The sequence below is a fragment of the Nannospalax galili genome, unplaced genomic scaffold (assembly GCF_000622305.1).
Source record: "Nannospalax galili isolate Female #2095 unplaced genomic scaffold, S.galili_v1.0 scaffold139, whole genome shotgun sequence".
NCBI classification, from domain to species: domain Eukaryota; kingdom Metazoa; phylum Chordata; class Mammalia; order Rodentia; family Spalacidae; genus Nannospalax; species Nannospalax galili.
In genome coordinates, this window is record NW_008345884.1 from 3,893,451 (window position 1) to 3,913,408 (window position 19,958).

General features: G+C 36.4%; 1 protein-coding gene across 3 annotated transcripts in view; it reads right to left on the reverse strand.

The window, feature by feature from the left end:
- Positions 1-19,958, reverse strand: part of Fyb1 (FYN binding protein 1) — a 125,421-nt gene that overhangs the window by 5,979 nt on the left and 99,484 nt on the right. For all 3 annotated transcript variants that reach the window (XM_008842091.3, XM_029567799.1, XM_029567800.1), the window contains exons 11-17: positions 19,871-19,937; positions 18,725-18,862; positions 16,870-16,895; positions 13,845-13,911; positions 11,076-11,175; positions 9,700-9,862; positions 195-228 (exon numbers count right to left, since the gene is read on the reverse strand). In XM_008842091.3, the coding sequence (XP_008840313.1) occupies positions 195-228; positions 9,700-9,862; positions 11,076-11,175; positions 13,845-13,911; positions 16,870-16,895; positions 18,725-18,862; positions 19,871-19,937 (595 nt within the window). The remainder of the gene's footprint in view (positions 1-194; positions 229-9,699; positions 9,863-11,075; positions 11,176-13,844; positions 13,912-16,869; positions 16,896-18,724; positions 18,863-19,870; positions 19,938-19,958) is intronic.

Sequence of the window (19,958 nt, forward strand, 5' to 3'; positions counted from 1 at the left end):
ACAGGACTTACTCCCGTACCAGACTGGCCCTTTATGGAAAACTCAAGTTTTGTTCTTGGTACTGACAACATGTTGTTTTCAATTTATTTATGATAATCCAATACATTGCATTATTTGAATGATACTAGCAACCTTTCTTTAAGAAAATATAAGATTCTCTTAGGAGACACAGTAATAGAAGAAAATTGGCTTACTTGTCCATCAGGTAGCTCCGAAGGACATAACCATCTGTGAAGGAAAAAGGGATAGATTTTAATTACAGATCTTGTTTTGAAAAATAGTTATTTAGTTTCATAAATTGGCACACAGAAGAATAATTATTATAAGATAATAGATTGAATAATTATATCTATATAGAACGTGCTTATAGGGTACTTTGATCATATCTATCACCCCATTATCCACACTGAATCCCCTTCCACTTGGTCCTGTCCTATTTTGTCCGTCACTAATTCCCTTCTTATTCTTTTGACTTCTTTTCTCTTCCTATTAAGTTTTTTTTTTTTTTTAAGTTAGTGTACAAGGTAATGAGTTTCATTGTGGCATTTTAATACATGTCATTACACTTTTTTTCTAAGTCATTCCCCTATCTGTCTGCCACCCTGTCCCTCCTGGTCTTCTCTTGCAAGTGGGTTCCCTACCTTCTTCCACATACTTCCCCCTTTTGTTTTCATGTCACATGTATTCCATCACCCCAACCCCTTAAGATGGCTTCTTCCCCACTGGGCTTTCTGATTCTGAATTATTTTGCTGAATATAATGATTTCTAGTTTTACCTATTTTCTTGTAAATGTCATGATTTCATGGGCGTGTGCATAGTGCATGTGCATGTGTGCATGTAAATGCCACAATATGTGTTTGGAAATCAGACGACTTGCAGAAATGAGTTCTCTCCCTCACCATGTGAGTTCTGGGAATCAAACTCAGGTTTTTGGGTTTGCTGACAAATGGCCTTACACACTGAGCCCATTTTGATTTTTATTACTTCTTTCCTTTTACTAATTTGGGGATTGATTTGTACTTGTATTCTTTAAAGTCATATTTTAAAATTCATTTAAATTTTATTCTTTGATAATTTCATACATACATACATACATACATACATACATTGAAGATTGGTCCTTTTCACCCCCCTATTACCCTGTGCAAAAAAAAAAAATCAACCAACTAATCAAATGGATAAATCACGCTGATACCCTTCTTCCCAACAAGTCCCTCTTCTATTTACATGTCTTCTTTTGGTGAGTGACCCACTGAGCTTAAATAGGGTTGCCTCACTGAGCATTGGTGGGAGGTCATTTACGGGAGCATGGGCAACTTATCAGTGGTTACACTACTGAAGAAAGTGACACACCATTAACTATCAATAGGTCCTAAGGGAGGTCTGAGGCCTCATGATCCCTTCCCCTTTTCATGATGATGTGACTGGCCCAATCTTGAATAGGAAACCACAGCTGCTGTGAGTTCCTGAGTGAAGGTTTTGCCCTTCCTTCCTTCCTTCCTTCCTTCCTTCCTTCCTTCCTTCCTTCCTTCCTTCCTTCCTTCCTTCCTTCCTCCCTTCCTCCCTCCCTCCCTTCCTTCCTTCCTTCTTTCCTGCCTTCCTGCCTTCCTTCTTCCTCCATTCCCTCCTTCTTTTTTATTTTTTATTTTTTTGTCTTTTTGAGACAATGTCTTCCTGTAGCCCCACCTGGTCTGGAACTCGCTATGGAGACCAGGCTGGCCTCCATCTCACAGAGATCTGCCTTCTTCTGCCTCCCAAGTGCTGGGATTGAAGGCATGTACCATTATGCCAGACTTTTTTTTTTTCCACAAAGCTTTGAGGTACACCACTTAATATAGCTTCTAAACAATTTCTCTCATTGAATCAATCTACTCATTTGGTCTACTGAGTTTTTATTTAAGATAGGGTTTCATGTAGCCCAAGCTGGCTTCAAACTCACTATGTAGCTGAGGTTGACCTTGAATTCCTGATACTCTTGTTGCAGTTTCCCAAGTGCTGGGTACAGGCATGAGCTATCATGCCAGATAACTGAGATAAAATTTTGGTTGTATACAAAAGCAAATGTGTTAAAAGAGTATTAAAAGGAAGACTACAAGTAGTTTATTTCATATGAAAAGATTGTTTTTAAGTATACATAATAATTTAATAATTTTTAAAGAAGATAGTCTCAAATCTAAGAAATTAGATTATTTCTGTGTGTGTCTCAAGCAAAACAAAACAAACAAACAAACAACAAACAGACACCTCTGCAGGTTAAAAGTTTGTAGAACAAATCACAAGGCTTTTTTGTGTTGTTTGTTCTGAGTTAGAAACCTGTTCTACCACCAGGCTAACTTTGGACTCCTGGGATAATCAAACCTCCTGCCTCAGTCTCCTGAGTGCTAAGCATATAGTCATGCACTGCCAGATACCATTCAACCTGGGTTTTTTGGTCATGATTCCAACAATTAAACTAAGTATTTACTTGGGGGCTAAGGTAAAATTTGACAGCTTTCTTCAGGCAATAATAACCACAGACTTCTATTCATCAGGGTCTCTATTTTCATTTTGGATTTTCATCTATAAGAAATTATGGCTAGGCATGCTGGTGCCCACCTGTAATCCCAGCCTTCTGGAAGCTGAAGTAGGAGGAGCTTAAATTTAAGATTAATCTGGATTATATAGTGAGGTACTGTATCAAAAAAAACCCTACCCCCACCCACACATCAATCAACCAAACACACACACAGCCAACTAACCAGCCAGCCAAACAAAAATACAATAGTAAATGTCTCCATGATATACACATAGTTATAGCAATAATTAAGAAACGATCACTTATATGAACTGAAGCCTTTAACATTGAACTCAACTTCATTGTGAGATGGAATCTAGAATTCTATAAAGTTTCTGAGGTAAAATAAGAAGACAGAAAATCAAACTAATATATAAAAACTTGTAAGCTGTCAATAGCTTATAAGCTGTGAATTTCTAACAGTAAATATATTTCAGTTTTTAAAAAGGAAGGTAATGGGAAGTGAAGTTCGATAAAGAAAATGTAACTGCCATTTGTAGAGATCCGAGGTGTTTATTTCCTATGCTTTTGAGGTAATTTACCTTTTAATTAAATTGCTTTTAATTTAAAACCCAATTATGCTAAAATTTTGAAGGCATAGTTAAACTACCATTAGAAGCTTACAGTAAAGCGGTCCTTTATATGACCAAAGTTGATGACTTGTGATACACAGCTTAATTACCTCACTTCATGAATTAATTATAAAAGATATATTCTCTGAGAGCATCATCAATGATTGTGAATATTATTTATGAAAAGTATATTAATAATAAGGAAATAGGGTATGGGGTGTGACTGTGCCACTTTATTTTAGTTCCCTGATAATGTGATAATTTAGGGCTCACTAGCTATAAAATCACATATGCTGTTTATAGGATTACTGACGTTTAATATAGCATAGGCTTAGCTGTCTAGTGACTTCAAGATCTCTGCTAGAACTTCATTCTATTAAAAGCATGATTCATGATAGTGTCAAAACAAGTGATTACCATGAATTTTTATATAATCTTTCCACTATTGTTCCTAGAAATTCTTCTTTGCAGTAAGAAGATATTTTTGCTGTAAAGGCTATGTAAAGGCTATGCATTTTTGCTGTAAAGGCTATGTAAAGGCCAGCATGTAAAGGCTATGTTACCAGTATTAGATGTTAACAGGAAAGAATAAAAAACACAAAATAAAATCAGAACAAAACAGCAGTTATGTACAATGTGAATGGCTGCCATGTTTAGTCGTACAGTGTGAGTGCTGATATAACAAAGATTCTCACGTGTGATATGGAATCATTATTTAAAAGGCTCACATTCACAGAGCAGAATACAGAAGCATGAAACAAATATGTGGTGGGGTAGGGCTGGCTAGGAAAGTGACCCCCATCCCATATGTGTCAGTTACTGTTGACCCAAAATGTTTGCTGGCTACAGTGCAGACATGCCTCAAGACTCACCTTTCAAAGGGATATTGTGAATATAAAATTACCAAGGAAATAAACAATAACCTCGGAAAAAGCAGAAATTATCTTTATTTTGCATTTAACTTTTTTTCCTTAATCAAATAACTATGCATTACTTATTACTTCATTTGCTGTATTTTTAGAAAATACAGTTAAGTTTGCTGAATTTGGCCTCATGTAGTTTAAAAGATAAAATCATGGGGGCTGGAGAGATGTCTCAGTGGTTAAGAGTACTGACTGCTCTTCCAGAGGACCTAGAATTGGTTCTCAGTACTGACATGGTGGCTAACAACCATCCCTAACTAATCTGTGAGCATTGCATGACATGGATGCAGGCAAAACATATAACATAAAATAAAACTAAAACTAAAAATAAAAAATACAATAATGTTCTGTAGACTTACCCAGGCAAATGAACCAATGTCCAACTTGAGGTGAAATGCTCATAATAGAATAAAAAGAAAAGCAGTGTATTGTGTATAATACTGAATATAATTTACCATCTTGAGTTTATCATTAATCATTTCCTTTTCTGTTTTTCCATATTGTTTCAAAGAAGCATTAGAGTGACTTTAAAATAGTCCATAAAAATTAATTTATTTTATTATTACTGTTTCTAAGCTATGTTCTCACTAAGTTGACTAGCTGTCCTTGATCTCCTAGGTTCAAATGCTATTTCTCCTTTAGCCTCCCAAGTATTGGGATTATACGTATGTGCTACCACACCTGGCTGAGTGACTTTTTAAATTTCTGAGTGAAAAATTTTGTTTTTCAGTGAGCATGTGTTCTCTAAAAAAATTTTTAGATTAACTTCAATGAAATGATCAACTGGTTTTGTGATGATGTACAGCTCTTTAAAGTCTCTTTCTTTAACACCCAAGGGAAACAGAGAACACAGTGACCATGGATAATTCCATTCATGTTTCATGCCACACTTTTTGTCGAACGTTTTCCTCCAGTGACAGGAGGTAGGAAAACTCGCAGCTCATGAGCACTGAATTGTGGAACATGTGCAAATATTAGCTTGCAGTTTTAAACATTTTAGGAAAGTGCCAGAAATATCTATTTAAGATGTCAGTGCCTACACAGTTCACACTTCTAGAAGTCAGTGGGTGAGACTTGATTGAATGTAGTTATGTCTGTACAAGTGGATTTTTATTTCCCCTCTCATTGGCAAAGGGATTGTTGTTTATACTTTAGTCTCTTAATTTCTATCGGTGTAAACCTTGGGTTACTTTCTTGTGTTTGATGGAAAAGAATAGAGGGTAAGGAAAACATGAATCACTCTGGGGCTCTTATAGTCATTGGAAGATATAAAAGTCAGAAAGGGAAAGACTTAGAGGCTCCTCAACCATACATAAACTAACCATGCTCCACAGGCTGAGACAGGACTGTCTGATAACCAGTTAAACTGCTTACCACACTGCTCTTTGTGAACATTTACATGTCAGACTTTCATCTGGTTATTGGTCAACAGTTTCCAAAGTGTTCCTTTGAATCTAGCAAGCCCCACTCAAGCTGTGAGGTCTTGAATAATGTGCTGATGATCCATTGCCAAGAACATTTCACTGAAGTTACACTTAAGCTCAGGGTTTAATAAAAGCAGCGAACTGGTGAAACAAACCACTCCACAAGGCAGTGTTGTAGTGTAGCTGGGGAAAGATGAATTGTGATAACCTGGGAGTGGGGAGTGAGGATGCTTCTAATTTAAGATGGTAATCGAATTGTTTTTAAAGAACAATTATGCATTACAGGTCAGATAGCACAGTGGGACGAACCAGTGTAATTTATTCCAGCAATAACAAACATGTACTTTGTGCTTCTGCACATCAATTCTAGAGAGCAAACTGTGGTTGGTTTTCATGATGATGGATCATGAAGGTTTTATATACTAACCTAAAGACTGTGTTTTTAAAAATGTTTGGTTAACACAACAGTGAGTGGTTGGCTGGGAGTAAGGGTAAAGATGACACCATTTGTAAGGCTATTTGTGATTGCCTAGGTGAGGGAGGGTAAATCCTACCTCAACCATTCCAAGTCCTACTGAATGTATGAAGAGAAAGAAGAATGATCAAGGATACAGTCCAAGGAGGGAATAAACAAGGGAGGATGTTTATAAAAATCGAGGAGAGCAGGAAGTTTGAAAAAGTACAATTTAAAATAAATAGACACTATAATAATTCAATTATCATGGGATAATACTCAATCTGAAGGTCAGCAGCAAATACTCGTAGTGTCCCTCTTCACCCCAGTCACTTGAGCACTCATCGGTTGAAATTTCAGCTAACAGTGACTTCTTTTTTTTTCTACTTATGGAGGGCTTTTCTCTGTGAACTTGTTCAACACTCTGAATGACTCTGCACCTGCCCAGGAGTAGGCGTCAACCTTTTGTTCCACCTGTTGAATAAATAGCCAGTTCGTTCTCCATAGATGGGATAGCACTCACAGAACTCCCAGCAGCATTAAAATCAAATTATCCAGGTGGTAGCTGTTTTTGAAAACAAGGCTTTCCTGACTGCCTTCTCTCCACTTGCCTCACTTTTACCCACTGAAGTCACTTTGGAACTAAAGAAGTCCAACTAAAACAAAGCACACCCTTAAGAAAGTCCTTACATAAACCAAAACACCCTACCAGATGTTTAAGTGTTATTTACAGAGCCATCTTTTTTCTATCCTGTTTGAGATAAGAACCCCATAACCATCTAAGAACTGTAGCTATCAGTGAGCTTAGAAATCATCGAAAACATTAGTGAGAAAGAAAATTTACATGAAATTCTTTATTGCACTCTACCACAAGTATGCAGTGTTTCCACTGTCATCTTTAAGCGCGTGTTCTACTTCCACTGTCATCTTTAAGTGCGTGTTCTACTGCTCAGCCATTCTACTCTCAACTGCCATTATCATTTTTAAAAGATGACAAATTCTAAAAGGACAGGAAACCCTCCAATATTCATAATAGTGCATAGAACTATTAATGTTCTAATAGGAAATGATTGTAAATTGTAAAATTAACCCCAAATGCCTACTGCTTTTCCTTACTCTCAACGTCTATTGTTCCAGGAAGACAAAAGTGTCTTTTTTGCATCTCTGCTACTAACTCTGTGTTGATTCCTGCCTGTTGGTACCCCACATGTCTGTTCCATCTACCTCCTTGCTAATCAGTCTATAATCAGTCTATCCCATGGGCCAGCAGCATCAATTATATGCAGAATGCTAGATTCATTTCATCCCTCCTTACTGAATTAAAGTCTGCATTTTTAGCAAGATCTGTATGTGCTTTGAGGCTTGGAGAAAATGCTTTAGATGGGATTTCTTGCTAAGGATAGGAGTCTTCTACCACACCAAAAGCAAGGTGTGTGTGAGGCTTGTACAGCAGATAACAGTGCACATGACAAATACTAGGACAATGAAATAATTTGGAAAGTGGAAAACAGGAAACATTCAGTCTCATCATCCCAACAAGCAAGAATTAACACTGTAACATAGTCTATGTTAGCTTTTTTTCCATTCTTTTCCCTCTCCACCCCCACCTCCATCGCCCATAGAATTTCTCTGTGTAGCTCAGGTTGACTTCAAATACACGATCCTCCTGCTTCAGCTTTCTGAGTGCTGCAATTACAGGTGTGCACCATTGCATCCCCATAGTTCAGTTTCTCTCATTTTCATATTTTTTAACATGGCTATAAAGCTTACCTTATATTAAGTAGCCATATTTAGCCCATTATATCCCAATATATTAACCACAATTGTTGTTATTATAACATTTAAGATATCCAGTTGGTATAATCAACATAACATTTGATCATTAAATTTTTTGAACTTCTTAATAGCTTAGATAACCTTATAATGGAGTTTTTCTGTATTTTTGTTTTTTAAAAATTACATTAGTTAATTTTTAAACTTATGCCTTGTGTGTTTTTATTTATGTATATTTTTATTTATGTGTATTGTGCATTTATATAATAGTTCTAATCAAATTTAGACCCCTTTCCCCATCTGCACCCACTATAGTCACCTCCTACTGGATTTCATGCACTCTGTCATATATGTTAAGGTCTGTTTGGTCAAGCATTTGTACCCATGTCCCTTGGTGCAAATTCATTCACTAGTCAGTCTGTCTAGAATCACTCCCTTTAGGCTTATTCTTAGGGTAGATTTCTAAAAATGCTGGTCTAAATCTTTATTTTTGTCTCAAGTCTTAGTATTACACTGTTCCTGCCGTTTTGTACCCACACTCCATATTTTTCCTTTGAAAAACTAAGTCACACCTCCTCCACGGCAACGGTCTTCTATCCCTGAGTTACCTTCCTCCCGTTATGTCTTATAGTTTGGCTATGAACTATCCACAGTAGTCTCCTGTCTTTCAATAGGTTGTCCCCAGCTGGTGGAGCTGTTTTGGGAGGTTGCATCATCTTTGGAAGGTGGAGCCTTGCTGGAGGAAGTGGGACTGGGGTAAGGAGTGGGCCTTATACATTATACCGGATTCTGGCTGAGCTGTTGTTTCTTGATTTGCAGAGATGTGAACAAGATACCTCATGGCTCCCGTTGCCACAGCAACTGGCTATTCCCACTGCCACCCCTTCCCCACCATGAGGGATTGTATGCCATTAAACGAAAAGCCCAAACAAATCCTTCTTCCTTTAAATTGTTTCTGAGACAGGTACTCTATCACAACGAGGAAGTACCTAATACAAAATGGAACCCAGAGTCCATGTTTTCGTGAAGATTAACCATGGTGCTATGGGGCAGGCAGCCAGGTTGGCTATCCAATTCTAATACAGAGCAAAATAATTTTGAATTACTCTTCTCTAAATTTTAAATAAGCTTCCTTTTAAAGCTTGGCAAAAATATTTCCATCTGTGTGTTTAGTATCTGATAACGTTAATGAGAATAAGGAGTGTTGTGGAATTATTTGCAACAGTATATTGCATAAGGTTCATCGGAAAGTGAAACGAAAGCAAGTGAAACAGAAAAATTATAAATTCTAGCTGTGATACAGTCTATGTAATTTCACATCCAGGCCGGAACAAAAGCCACATAGGACATCAGCACAGTGCTTCTCACACACGAATAACTGGGAACAAACTAAAGAAGATAGTAACGAGCTGGAGAGAGAGTTCAGCGGTTAGGAGCACTGACTGCTCTTTCAGAGAACCCGGGTATGGATCCCAGCACCCACATGGAGGCTGACAACATCCATAACTCCAGTTCCAGGGGATCCAACGCCCTCTTCTGGGCGTTACAGGACATGGGTGCACTTACACACATGCAGGCAATACATGCATACATGTGAAATAAAAACAATAAATAAGATTTTAAAAATTGGAAAAAAAAAAAAAAAAAAAAAAAGAATCACAGATTCCTTCTGATTCCCAGAGCTCATTACTCAGCAAGTCGGGGGTGGGACCAGGCAACTGCAATTTAAATACAGACTCAGGGGTTTTCTCATGTGGGTGGTCAGTAAGACCACGTTTTGAGAAGCATTAATTTAGCATTAGCTCAGATAAGCCATGTATAAATAAAAGGTAAAAAATGAAAAGACATTAAAATAAAAGTCACTGATTTCAGCATAGCAAAATCTCCAGTTTCTACAGCTCACAGAGCACACACCAAAATGAATTAGTAAGGACAAAGTAACCACTAAAACTCATTGGTTAAACTCTGCAGTGCCATCCACAGTCAACAGCAACTTACATTTCCCTTCTTCATTCCTGCAGAGAACTTTGGTGTCGTCTGTGTTTTGAATAACTTCAAGCGATTCACCAGGTTTTATCTGTAGATCTCTAGCTCCCCACTTTTTAGAAGTTAAGGAGGGTGTAACTTTGGTTGAATATAGAACTCTAATTTCACCATCATACTGGAAAGATAAATACGATTCAAATTATCGTTTTGTATTTAGTAATTCATTTATCAACAAATTTATTAATTAAGTTTTTGCTAAATAAATAGTTCAGTGGTTTTAAATAAGTATTTCAACATTAAAGAAAATTAGAATATTCTGGTGAGGAATTGCTCTTGTGATGGTTAGTGATAATTATTAACTTTACTGAACCTAGAATCAGCTGGGAGAATGGGCTCTGGGCATGCCTGTGGGGGATGATTTTGAGTATGTTAGCTGACGTGGGAACACCCATCTTAACTATGGGCAGAACTATTTCTTGGGCAGGAGAGCCTGACTGTATAAAGTGGAGAAAACTGGCTGAGCAGTGGGATGCATGCTTTTGTTTGTCTCTGCTTCTTGACTACAGATGCAATGTGATGCTCCTTTGAGCTCCTGTACCATGACTCCCCATCCATGATGGAATGTAACCTAGAACTGTGAGCCAAAATAAGCCCTTTCTCTTTTAAGTTGCCTTTTTTTGTTTGTTTGTTTTTTAATTTCGTTTTTGAGACAGGGTCTCCCTGTAGCCCTGGCTGTCCTGGAACTCACTATGTAGACCAGGCTGGCCTTGAACTCACAGAGATCCACCTGCCTCTGTCTCCCAAGTGCTGGGATTAAAGGTGTGCATCACCACACCTGGCTTTTTAGTTGCTTTTGTTGGTACTGTATCATAGCATCAGAAAAAGAAAATAAAACAACTGATAACCTCACCAACTTCATGTAACAAAAATTTGTGGATTGCCTTTTTATCAAGGTTCAAAAGGACATCTAAATTTAAAGGGTTATCATAGTATGTTAAGCATCCAGAATTCCTTACTTAATGCTTTTGTAGGAATAAATTTAAATTTAAAACACATTTTGGCACAAAAAGCAGTTTTAATAAAGAACTATAACATTCATTGCCATACTTTAAAAGTTTTTTTCTAAAAAATAAAAGTTTTTATTCATTTTTAAATCTTTTTTCTTTCTTTCTCTTTTCTGACAAGGTTTTCCTATAAACCCGACTGGCCTGGAACTTGCTATGTAGATCAGGCTGCCCTCAATCTCACAGAGATCAGTCTGCCTTTGGGGTTGCTGGGATCAAAGGCATGTGCTACCACCTCCAACCTTAAAAAGTATTTATCATTTTGAAATTTTTGGACTTTTTCATTAGTGCTTTGAACCCTGAATGATATTAAATGTTACATACTTTAAATTTTTTCCTGAGGTCTTTTTCTTCTTTTTCCTGTTTTTTTAGCTTCTTGGGGTCTTTTTCTTCTGTTTTGGCCTTTCCAACATTAATTCCTTGACTGGGGCGACAGACACACATAAAATAACACTTTGCTTAAGAAACATAAAAAGAATAGCTCATACCAGACGCTTAATTCCTAATGTTAAACTTTTGTTCAGTGTTGTTCTAGAAGTCCAGTACCAACCATTATCATTAATGATGGAATTCTAACACCTAGAAGGGATTCATGAGGAATATACAGATGAGTTAAAATGGAAGCGAGAGATTCTAGTTTACTGAACCATAGTAAAATCACTTAAGATAAAATATGGTTTGTATATCAGTGCTTTGACCATCTTAAACCTATATTTGTACCCTCTATATTTTCAAACTCTTTGTAGGTAATTAAATAACAGAACCAATGCCATAAAATGGTTAAAAAAAGAATACATTAAAAACCCAATTTTTATGATTTTAAAAATTTGTCTATATGCTAATATTTTCACATCTAAAATGGAGGCAAGAGACTCAGCCCAGTGGTAGAGTGCTCACCTATTATACTTGAGGCCCTGGACTTGATCTCTAGCGCAAAAATAAATACATAAATAAATGAAGGCAGAGCAGGAGACAGGAAGTGTTGGTTAATGAAACATTTTTAGGTAAAATTAATATTTTAGCTATTATAGGAGAGAACTTTTTAAGAACAATACTTAATAGTCAATCTTTATCTTAATCACTTTATTAAATTATTCATTTGAATGTGAGAGTTCCATTTAGATGACTGGGAAGAGTTGTTAATCTCTGTAGAAAAGAATTAAAATATTTGTGAATATTTGTGAATAGAGAAACATTTTAAACACTGATACAAATTTTCATTTAGATTGTCTAAGAAGTTTTGTTTGCAAGTGACTTACTTAAAATGTATGATTTTATATTTTTGATTTTTAGCATTTAGTTTGTTCCATGTGAAAAGACAGGGCTGTAACTTGCCTTATGTTCTTCATGACCTCTTGCCTTAGTGTTGTCTGGGCAGTGGTGGAATTGCTGGCCCAGATTAGCTCTCTAGGACAATTAGAGCATGCTTGAATACTAAAAAGGTCTCACAGGCTATTTTTTGAAAATAACATATTTAAAAATAGAATACTGTGTCTAAAAACATAAAATTGTTTTAATTTCTGAAAATAAGGATTGGGTAAGAATGCGGTCATATCTGATCAAGTTTAATCAGCTGGAGTTTGTTTTGCTCCAAGGAAAGAGCCAGTGTGTGACTCCAAGTTCCTGGAGAGTCAGCTAATGGAATGTGAGGGTATTCTGAAAGTAACAGCAAACAGAAAAATGCATTAAAAGCTATCAGAGATAGGCATGATGTCCTGGTGCTGAGGAAGATTAAAGCTTGACCATGTTATTCAGGTTAGCTTTTCCTGTCATGGAGAATGAAGAAGAGTGAGACTCCTTTCATCTGGCTTGTTTTGCCCATAGAACCTCATCTTTATATATGGATGGCAGAATATTTTGCCTTCAGGTTCTTTGATCTTGGTACTGTCTCTAGTTCAGTAAAATTAACTTAATGTGGTAAAAAATACATGTTTTAAATCCTCTCAAACATCCTTAAATATGGCTCAGCAGGCACTAGGTGGACCATGTTGCTTTTGCCCTTCATAATAAAGTACATTGTCTTTTAGAAAACTTTTATTTATTATTTCTTTATGTCTAGGTGTGTATTGCCTGCATGTAGGTAAGTGCACCCATGTTGTGCGAAGCCCGGGGAGGACAGAAGAGGCTGTTGGATCCCCTGGAACTGGAGTTACAGACAATTGTTAGCTGCCATGTGGGTTCTGGGGTTCAAACCTGGGTCTTCTGCAAGAACAGCCAGTGTTCTTAACCGCTGAGCCATCTCTCCAGGCCCTAAAGTACATTATCTTTTTATTCATCTCTTTCCTGAGTGTGTTACAGGAGTGTTCTTGCTTTTGCACACAGCTCATCTTCCATATTTATTGGAAAATGAAAAAGTTTCCTGATACATTATTATGTTCTATCTCAGGAGGATTTTCAAAAGCTTTTTATATTAACTGATTTTACAGCTTTTCATATAATTTTAACCTAAAATTAAATTGCAACCTCATATAAGTTGAAGAAAGTTATTCTTCACTTATTAATTTAAAAATAGATTTGCATAAACCCCTTGAGAATTCAATGTTCTGTGAACAACAACAAAAGACACATCTTAAAGTTCTTTTAAACAACAAATTCTGATTTTTTCATAAAGGAACCGTTTGATGGAGGACAGGGAGCAGGAAAGATAAGGGCTGAGATGTAAAAAACAGAAGTAAAAAAGGTTTTTGAAAAGAGTAAAAATAAAAAGAGGAACTAAATCATTGAAATTATTTGTGACAGAATCTCAAATATATGTTCCCAGTAAATGAATGAAATAGTGAATACAAACAGCTGTGTCACTAGCTACCGGGAGAGGTTAATCAGGAGACAAGGGACAGAACAGGTTCTGCGTCATGGGGCAGGGATGGGCACAGTGGCTAATAGGGAGGAGCAAAGGTGGGAGGCTTAGGGTAATTTGCTCATAAACCTAGCAGTGGTTAGGGCCATGATCAGAGATAAGCATAGCTTTAGAAAGGAAGGCAGAGACACCATGACCATACACAGACATGCCAAGCATTGGAATGTTATTCTAGTTCAGTGTTGTTCAGCAATCTCCTTTTCAATACTTCATTGTCACGAAAGCATTTTAATGACCTCATCTCTGCAGATAGAGTGGGAAAATCTGAGGCATCCACATCATCGTAAACTTCTTCTCTCATCTCTAGCAAAAGACAGAATACCAAAGATTAAAATACGGTTAGTTTAAATTTTGATATGAAGAGTAGTGATTTTTTTGCTTACTTTTTTTAACTTAAAAAATTATTGAGAATTTCATGTATGCATATAAGGTGTTTTGATCAAATCCACACCCACTCCCTCCCCTCCAACTCCTCCCATATCTCCCCATCACTTTTTTTTGTTGTTATTGTTCTTTCTGAGACATGGTCTCCTAGTGCCCCCGGCTGCCCTGAAACTCATTAAGTAAACAAAGCGTGCTTAGAACCCACAGAGATTCGCCTGCCTCTGCCTCCCGAGTGCTGGGATTAAAAGCATGCGCTACCACGCCCGGCCCACCATCACTTTTTTTCAGACAACTTCATGTTCTCTCTCTTTCTTTCTTTCTTTCTTTCTTTCTTTCTTTCTTTCTTTCTAAAAAAAAATATTGAGAATTTCATACATGTATATAAGGTGTTTTGATCAAATCCATGCCCCTTTTTTCTACTCTAACATTCCCCCTTCTGAAGTGGTAACCCCAAAATCTTTGGACTGCTTTGTGGACAGTAAGAGAAGATTTCCTGGAGTCTGGATACGTGTCTTCTAGTACTGTCTTCTTCTCAAAGGAATGAGGTTCTTAGCTTCTTAGATGTGTGCATTAAACTTTCAACAAGCAACAAACAAACAAAGAAACAACAAAAATCAGTGAATCTGATTACAGCTATCACTATCTGGAAAGAAAAAAAAAAAAAAAGAAATTCTGGCTAGTACTGTGATTGAATATCCAGAGGTGTGACCAGTGAATGAATGGCAGAACTTCCAAATTGCGGACAAAGAGGTTAACACCAGGCCGCTAACAGGAGGAAGTTACTGGAATCAAGAGTTATGAAATATAGCATACTCTAGTACTCATCCTCTGTTTATGACAGTCTATATTATCTATCATCTATCTATCATCATCTATCTATCATCTATCTATCTATCTATCTATCTATCTATCTATCTATCTATCTATCTATCTATCATCTATCTATCATCTATCTATCATCTTCTAATCTACCACCTGTTTATCTATCATCTATCTATGTCTCTATCATCATCTATCACTATTTAATCATCTATCATCCACCGGCTTCTTTTATTTAATGATTTGTCCTCATTAACTTTTACCCTATAGTGATAAGATTGCATTGACTTCAAAATAATATTTCATTTCTACAAATAATATGCATGAGATACCAGCAGGTGATGAGAGAGTACTGGTGGAGAAGTTGCTCTGACTGGTTTAGTGTCTGTAGCTGTCTGTCTTCCTTTTGGACTGCTTGCTAATAAATTGTAGGCTACACCGAAGGGCATTTTGGAACACAAATCTGACACTATAGGCATATGTGTGTGTGTGTGTGTGTGTGTGTCTGTACATAAATCTGGTGGGGGTTAGGAAAGGGGGCAAATATGGGAGAGAATCTTAATATAATTAAAATATATCATATGAAATTCTCAAAAATTAAATAATAAAAAAAACTTGGGAGGTATGATATCTGCCTGAACCTAGCTGTTCACAGCAAATTGAGCTGAAGAGATGAGTTTAAGATGTTGCGACAATGTCAGGGGATAATTATGACAGGAAGTTTAGATGTCACCTAGTATTGCAAAGAATTGGTTTCCTTTAAAAGAAAAATCTTTCTATAGATGGTTGTGGTGGCACATGCCTATAATCCCAGCCCACAGGAGGCAGGAGCAAGAGAATTTCTGTAATTTCCAACCAGCCTAGGCTATAGAGCGGGCTTGAAGTCACCCAGGGGTCCATAATAAAAAAGTCTGATTCTGAGCATGGTTGCCTGTGCCTTTAATCCCTGCCCCTGGGAGGGAGGCAGAGGCAGGTGGATCTCTGGGAGTTTGAGGCCACCCTGGTTCACATTGTGACTTCCAGGTAGGCTGTGATGAAGGAGACCCTATCAAAAACAAAAGAAAAAATCTGAATTTATATTTCAGTGTGTATTTATATTAATGAATTTCATGCGTTTAAATTTGCTCAGCTATATATAAAATCCATAACAATAGCAGGCATGGTGGTGCATGCCTTTAATCCCAGCACTCTGGAAGCAGAGGCAGGTAGATCTCTTTGAGTTTGAGTCCAGCCTGGTCTATATAGTGAGTGCCAGGCCAGCTGGGCCTACAGGTAGACCCTGTCTCAAAGACAACAACAACAACAACAAAAATCCATAATAATTATTCAAAATATCAAATGAATCTTTGTTTTCCAGAAGTCCAAAAGTCACCATTTGTGATGGTTAATCTCATCCTGACTTCTGGGATTACAGGTTTATGCTACCAGACCTGGTTTTTCTGGTGCTAGGTAGTGGACTCAGTGCTTCTAGCTTAGCCACATCTCTGACTTACCTTGAAAAAAATATTTACAAATTTGAGCAGTTAAACTCTGAAAGCCCTTCAATACTTGTGGAATACAATATTTTATTTTGTTCATAGCAAATAAAAAAATCTTTGAAAGATCAATCTTAGCAGGTATTTTAAAAAGATGATTGAAACTGTACAACGAAGAAACCATTACATTAAAAAGTAAAGAAAGAAGAAATGGAATGAAAGAGTCTGATGGCATGTCACCTACATATTTTAGACATCTTACTGCAAGAGTCCTGTGCAACAGGAATGGACTGAACTGGATGGGGTCATGGCCAAGGCTGCTGTCCATTGCCTCCCACTGAGCTGTAAAGCCACAGTGGTATTTTAAAGCCATCAATCTTTTTTTTTAAAAAAAAAATTTTCTTGTTCTGCTGTTCTATTGTTGGACAGTTGGAATCACTCAAGGTGAAATTACTTGTACAATGCAACATAATTGATTACTTGCAATCAGGACTTAAAGCCAGTACTGTGATGGCATTCAATGCTTCCCACTACCGTATGTGCAAGAAATAAAGATAAAAAATATTTAGTTTTTCTTACATACCCAGTTGTGTAGGAGGAGAAGGGAAACTGAAAAAAAAAAAAGAAGAACACAGTTATAATCAGAGTAACATGATCCTGAAAATTCCATTTTCCTCTATGTGAGGAAGGTGTGAACAGACCAGAAGTGTAAAATGGGTTAATCTGTTGCCCAACATACCTTTCTTATCCTCCATTTTTCCACTAGTTTCTATCCATCAATTTGTAATTTAGCAAGACTAGTTTTTGAACACTAGTGCCGACCACGAAAGTCAAACATGAAGATAGTTTATTTTTGCCCACAGTTGTTGGACCAATGTTTTCAGGTTTACTTTAAGTTTGGTCATATTATGACTCCAGAGTAAATTAAATTGACTCAATATTTTTGGAGTCTTGTGCCATTCAGATCTCTGGTCCAAAATTGTTTATTTGAATTGAGGACTAAAAACACAGGGACAAAATCAGGTGGCTGTAGGAGTTTGTATGTGCACAGACACTGCCAAACTGGAGAGTGGTGGATAAGACAGGAATGTATTCTTAAACTGGAGAGTGAGAGCTTAGTAACAGAGGTGGTCTGAGACCAAGATTAGGTGGTATGTAGCTACAACAGAAAAGAGACTTTTGCTTTTATTATTTTCTCAACTATGATATCTACACAGACACATGTTGACAAACACACGCCTCTGCATTCCTGTGCAGCACAGAAATGACTGGTTAGAGTGTGAGAACATTCACTCAAATGACCCCAGGCCAGAGAAGCAGGTGGTATGAAAAAAGGCAGAAAATAACTTCTTTTCCTTTAACCTCCAATATAGGTTATGATTGAGTAATGTTACTCAATAGATGATTTCTTGTTGTGTTTTCTCAAAATTTATTGTGTACTGTTTATTGACTACAGTTTTAGTGCTTTACAAAAGAATATAAAATTAGGAGTGCTGTATGGAAGCAACATCTTACAAAGATTTCAGTTAAATGTGCTGGATGCAGTAGTAATGTAAAACAGAAAGGCATTTCTGTGCAAGAGAACATGATAAAGATCCTTTAAATTCATATGTATGGAATTTATAATCAATTATAATAAAGGGTTATTTAGGGGCTGATTGGGGAAGAAAAGTTATATCTTAGTTTCTATTTAGACAAACTTGAAATACTAAGAATAAATCTGTATAGAAATATAGTATAATTAAGATAATTTAATACATCACTATTGTGGAACAGTTATAAGGATTTTTAGTACTATATTCAGGGAATAATTCTAAGTTATACCCTACATTTTAGCAAATTAATTTTTACTAGAGAATATGTTGTTTTAGAAGTAGTCAGTATAAAATACCATGTAGCAAAATGCAGCATTGGAATTAGAATAGTCAACTTTTAGATCTGACTGTACAGATAAGAGAGGCTCTACTAAGTGGAGTGTATGCTCATGTATGAATGCATGTGCTTGAGTATGTAAGAGGAAGTGTGTGCACATGGGTATGTGTATGTCTTTATGCAAGTTTGTGAGAAAAGTAAAATGTATCCCTGAACTGCATGACAATTTTGGAATGGTTTTTTTTTTTTTTTTTTTTTTTTTTTTTTTTTGTCTTTTTTGAGACAGGGTCTTCCTGTAGCCCCAGCTGTCCTGGAACTCACTATGTAGACCAGGCTGGCCTCGAACTCACAAAGATCTGCCTGCCTCTGCCTCCAAAGTGCTGGGGTGTTCTTAATTAATGCACAAGTTTAAAATGAGTATAAGTGTAAGATGATTAATGGAAAATAACATCAAAGTGATGTAAGTCTATCAGGATTTGATTATTGGTTATAGAATATTAGTAGCATCCAATTAAATGAATATTAGTGTCGTTATTGTGCACTGAAGGTAGTCAGCTGACTCTTACGATGAACCTTCATTATTGTCTGACTCAGAGACTTTAGGTTTCTCTCGTATACTTTTCTTTCTGTCATCTTTTCCCTTTAACATCTTCAAAATCCCCCAGGACCACGTGTTATTCTTCTCTTCAACCTGTAGCATGGATCTTTGGAGCATCAGGAATTGATCAGAATGTAATAATCATCAGAACATGAAGACACTGTATGGATATTCAGATTTTAAATAATTATACCAGTAAATAAATCATTGTAGTCAATAAGAGGGCACCATTATGATTATAAGTCATGGTGTCTCAATATTGCTGTCACCAGGCTGATCTTTTTTTTCTTATTCTGTGAGATTTATCTTGGCTCTTAAAATATAAAGCTAAGTCAGAATTAAATGTAAAATATCTATTTAGCATTATTTATGATTGAAGTCAAATAATTAATAGATCTTCAATAGTAAAAAAATTATTTTAAAATGGAGCAATTATTATTAACTTGAAAGATTATTTTATAAATTGCTATTGTAAACATAAAGGTATTTACCTTTAAGCTAAAAGGCTAAATATTCAATACCAATTCTTCTACAAAACAACCACAGATAACAAATGGTTGCAATTTACTTGTGTTGCTTATAATCATATTATTTTTTACATACAGTTTTTGAGACAGGATCTCATTCTGTAGCCCAGGCTAGCTTGGAATTTATTATGCAGCTCAGACTGGCCTTGAAGTCCAGGGTTCAAGTGATCCTCCTGCCTTAGCCTCTGGAGTGCTAGACTTATAGGTGCTAGCACCATACCCAGTATAATTATGGTGTAATAATTACAATAGTCATGTAAAAAATAAACTCCAGAGACTGTTATAAAAGTAAATGCTTGATTAATAAATAAATGACTGGAAAATATTTGAGTGAATATCTACAAACATATTAAGTCTTCATTTTTCTCATTTCATTTCTTTTTTCCATAGTTAAAATTATTCTAATCTACCATTTCATGTGATGCAATGATTCTTTTTGATTTATCATTGGCACTAATGAAATGTTTACATCATTTGGGGAATACAATGAAAACAATGTTTTCTACTTTTTATTTTCTTTGGGAAAGAAAACTAAATTTCCACATATACAATACTTTGAAAAAAAGCTGTTCGGGGACCTTTCTTACCCATCATCTGGGTCTTCCTCTTCAATCCCATCATAGATGTCATCATCCGGTGGTGGTGGGAACCCTCCTTTGTTTGGAATAGGAAGAA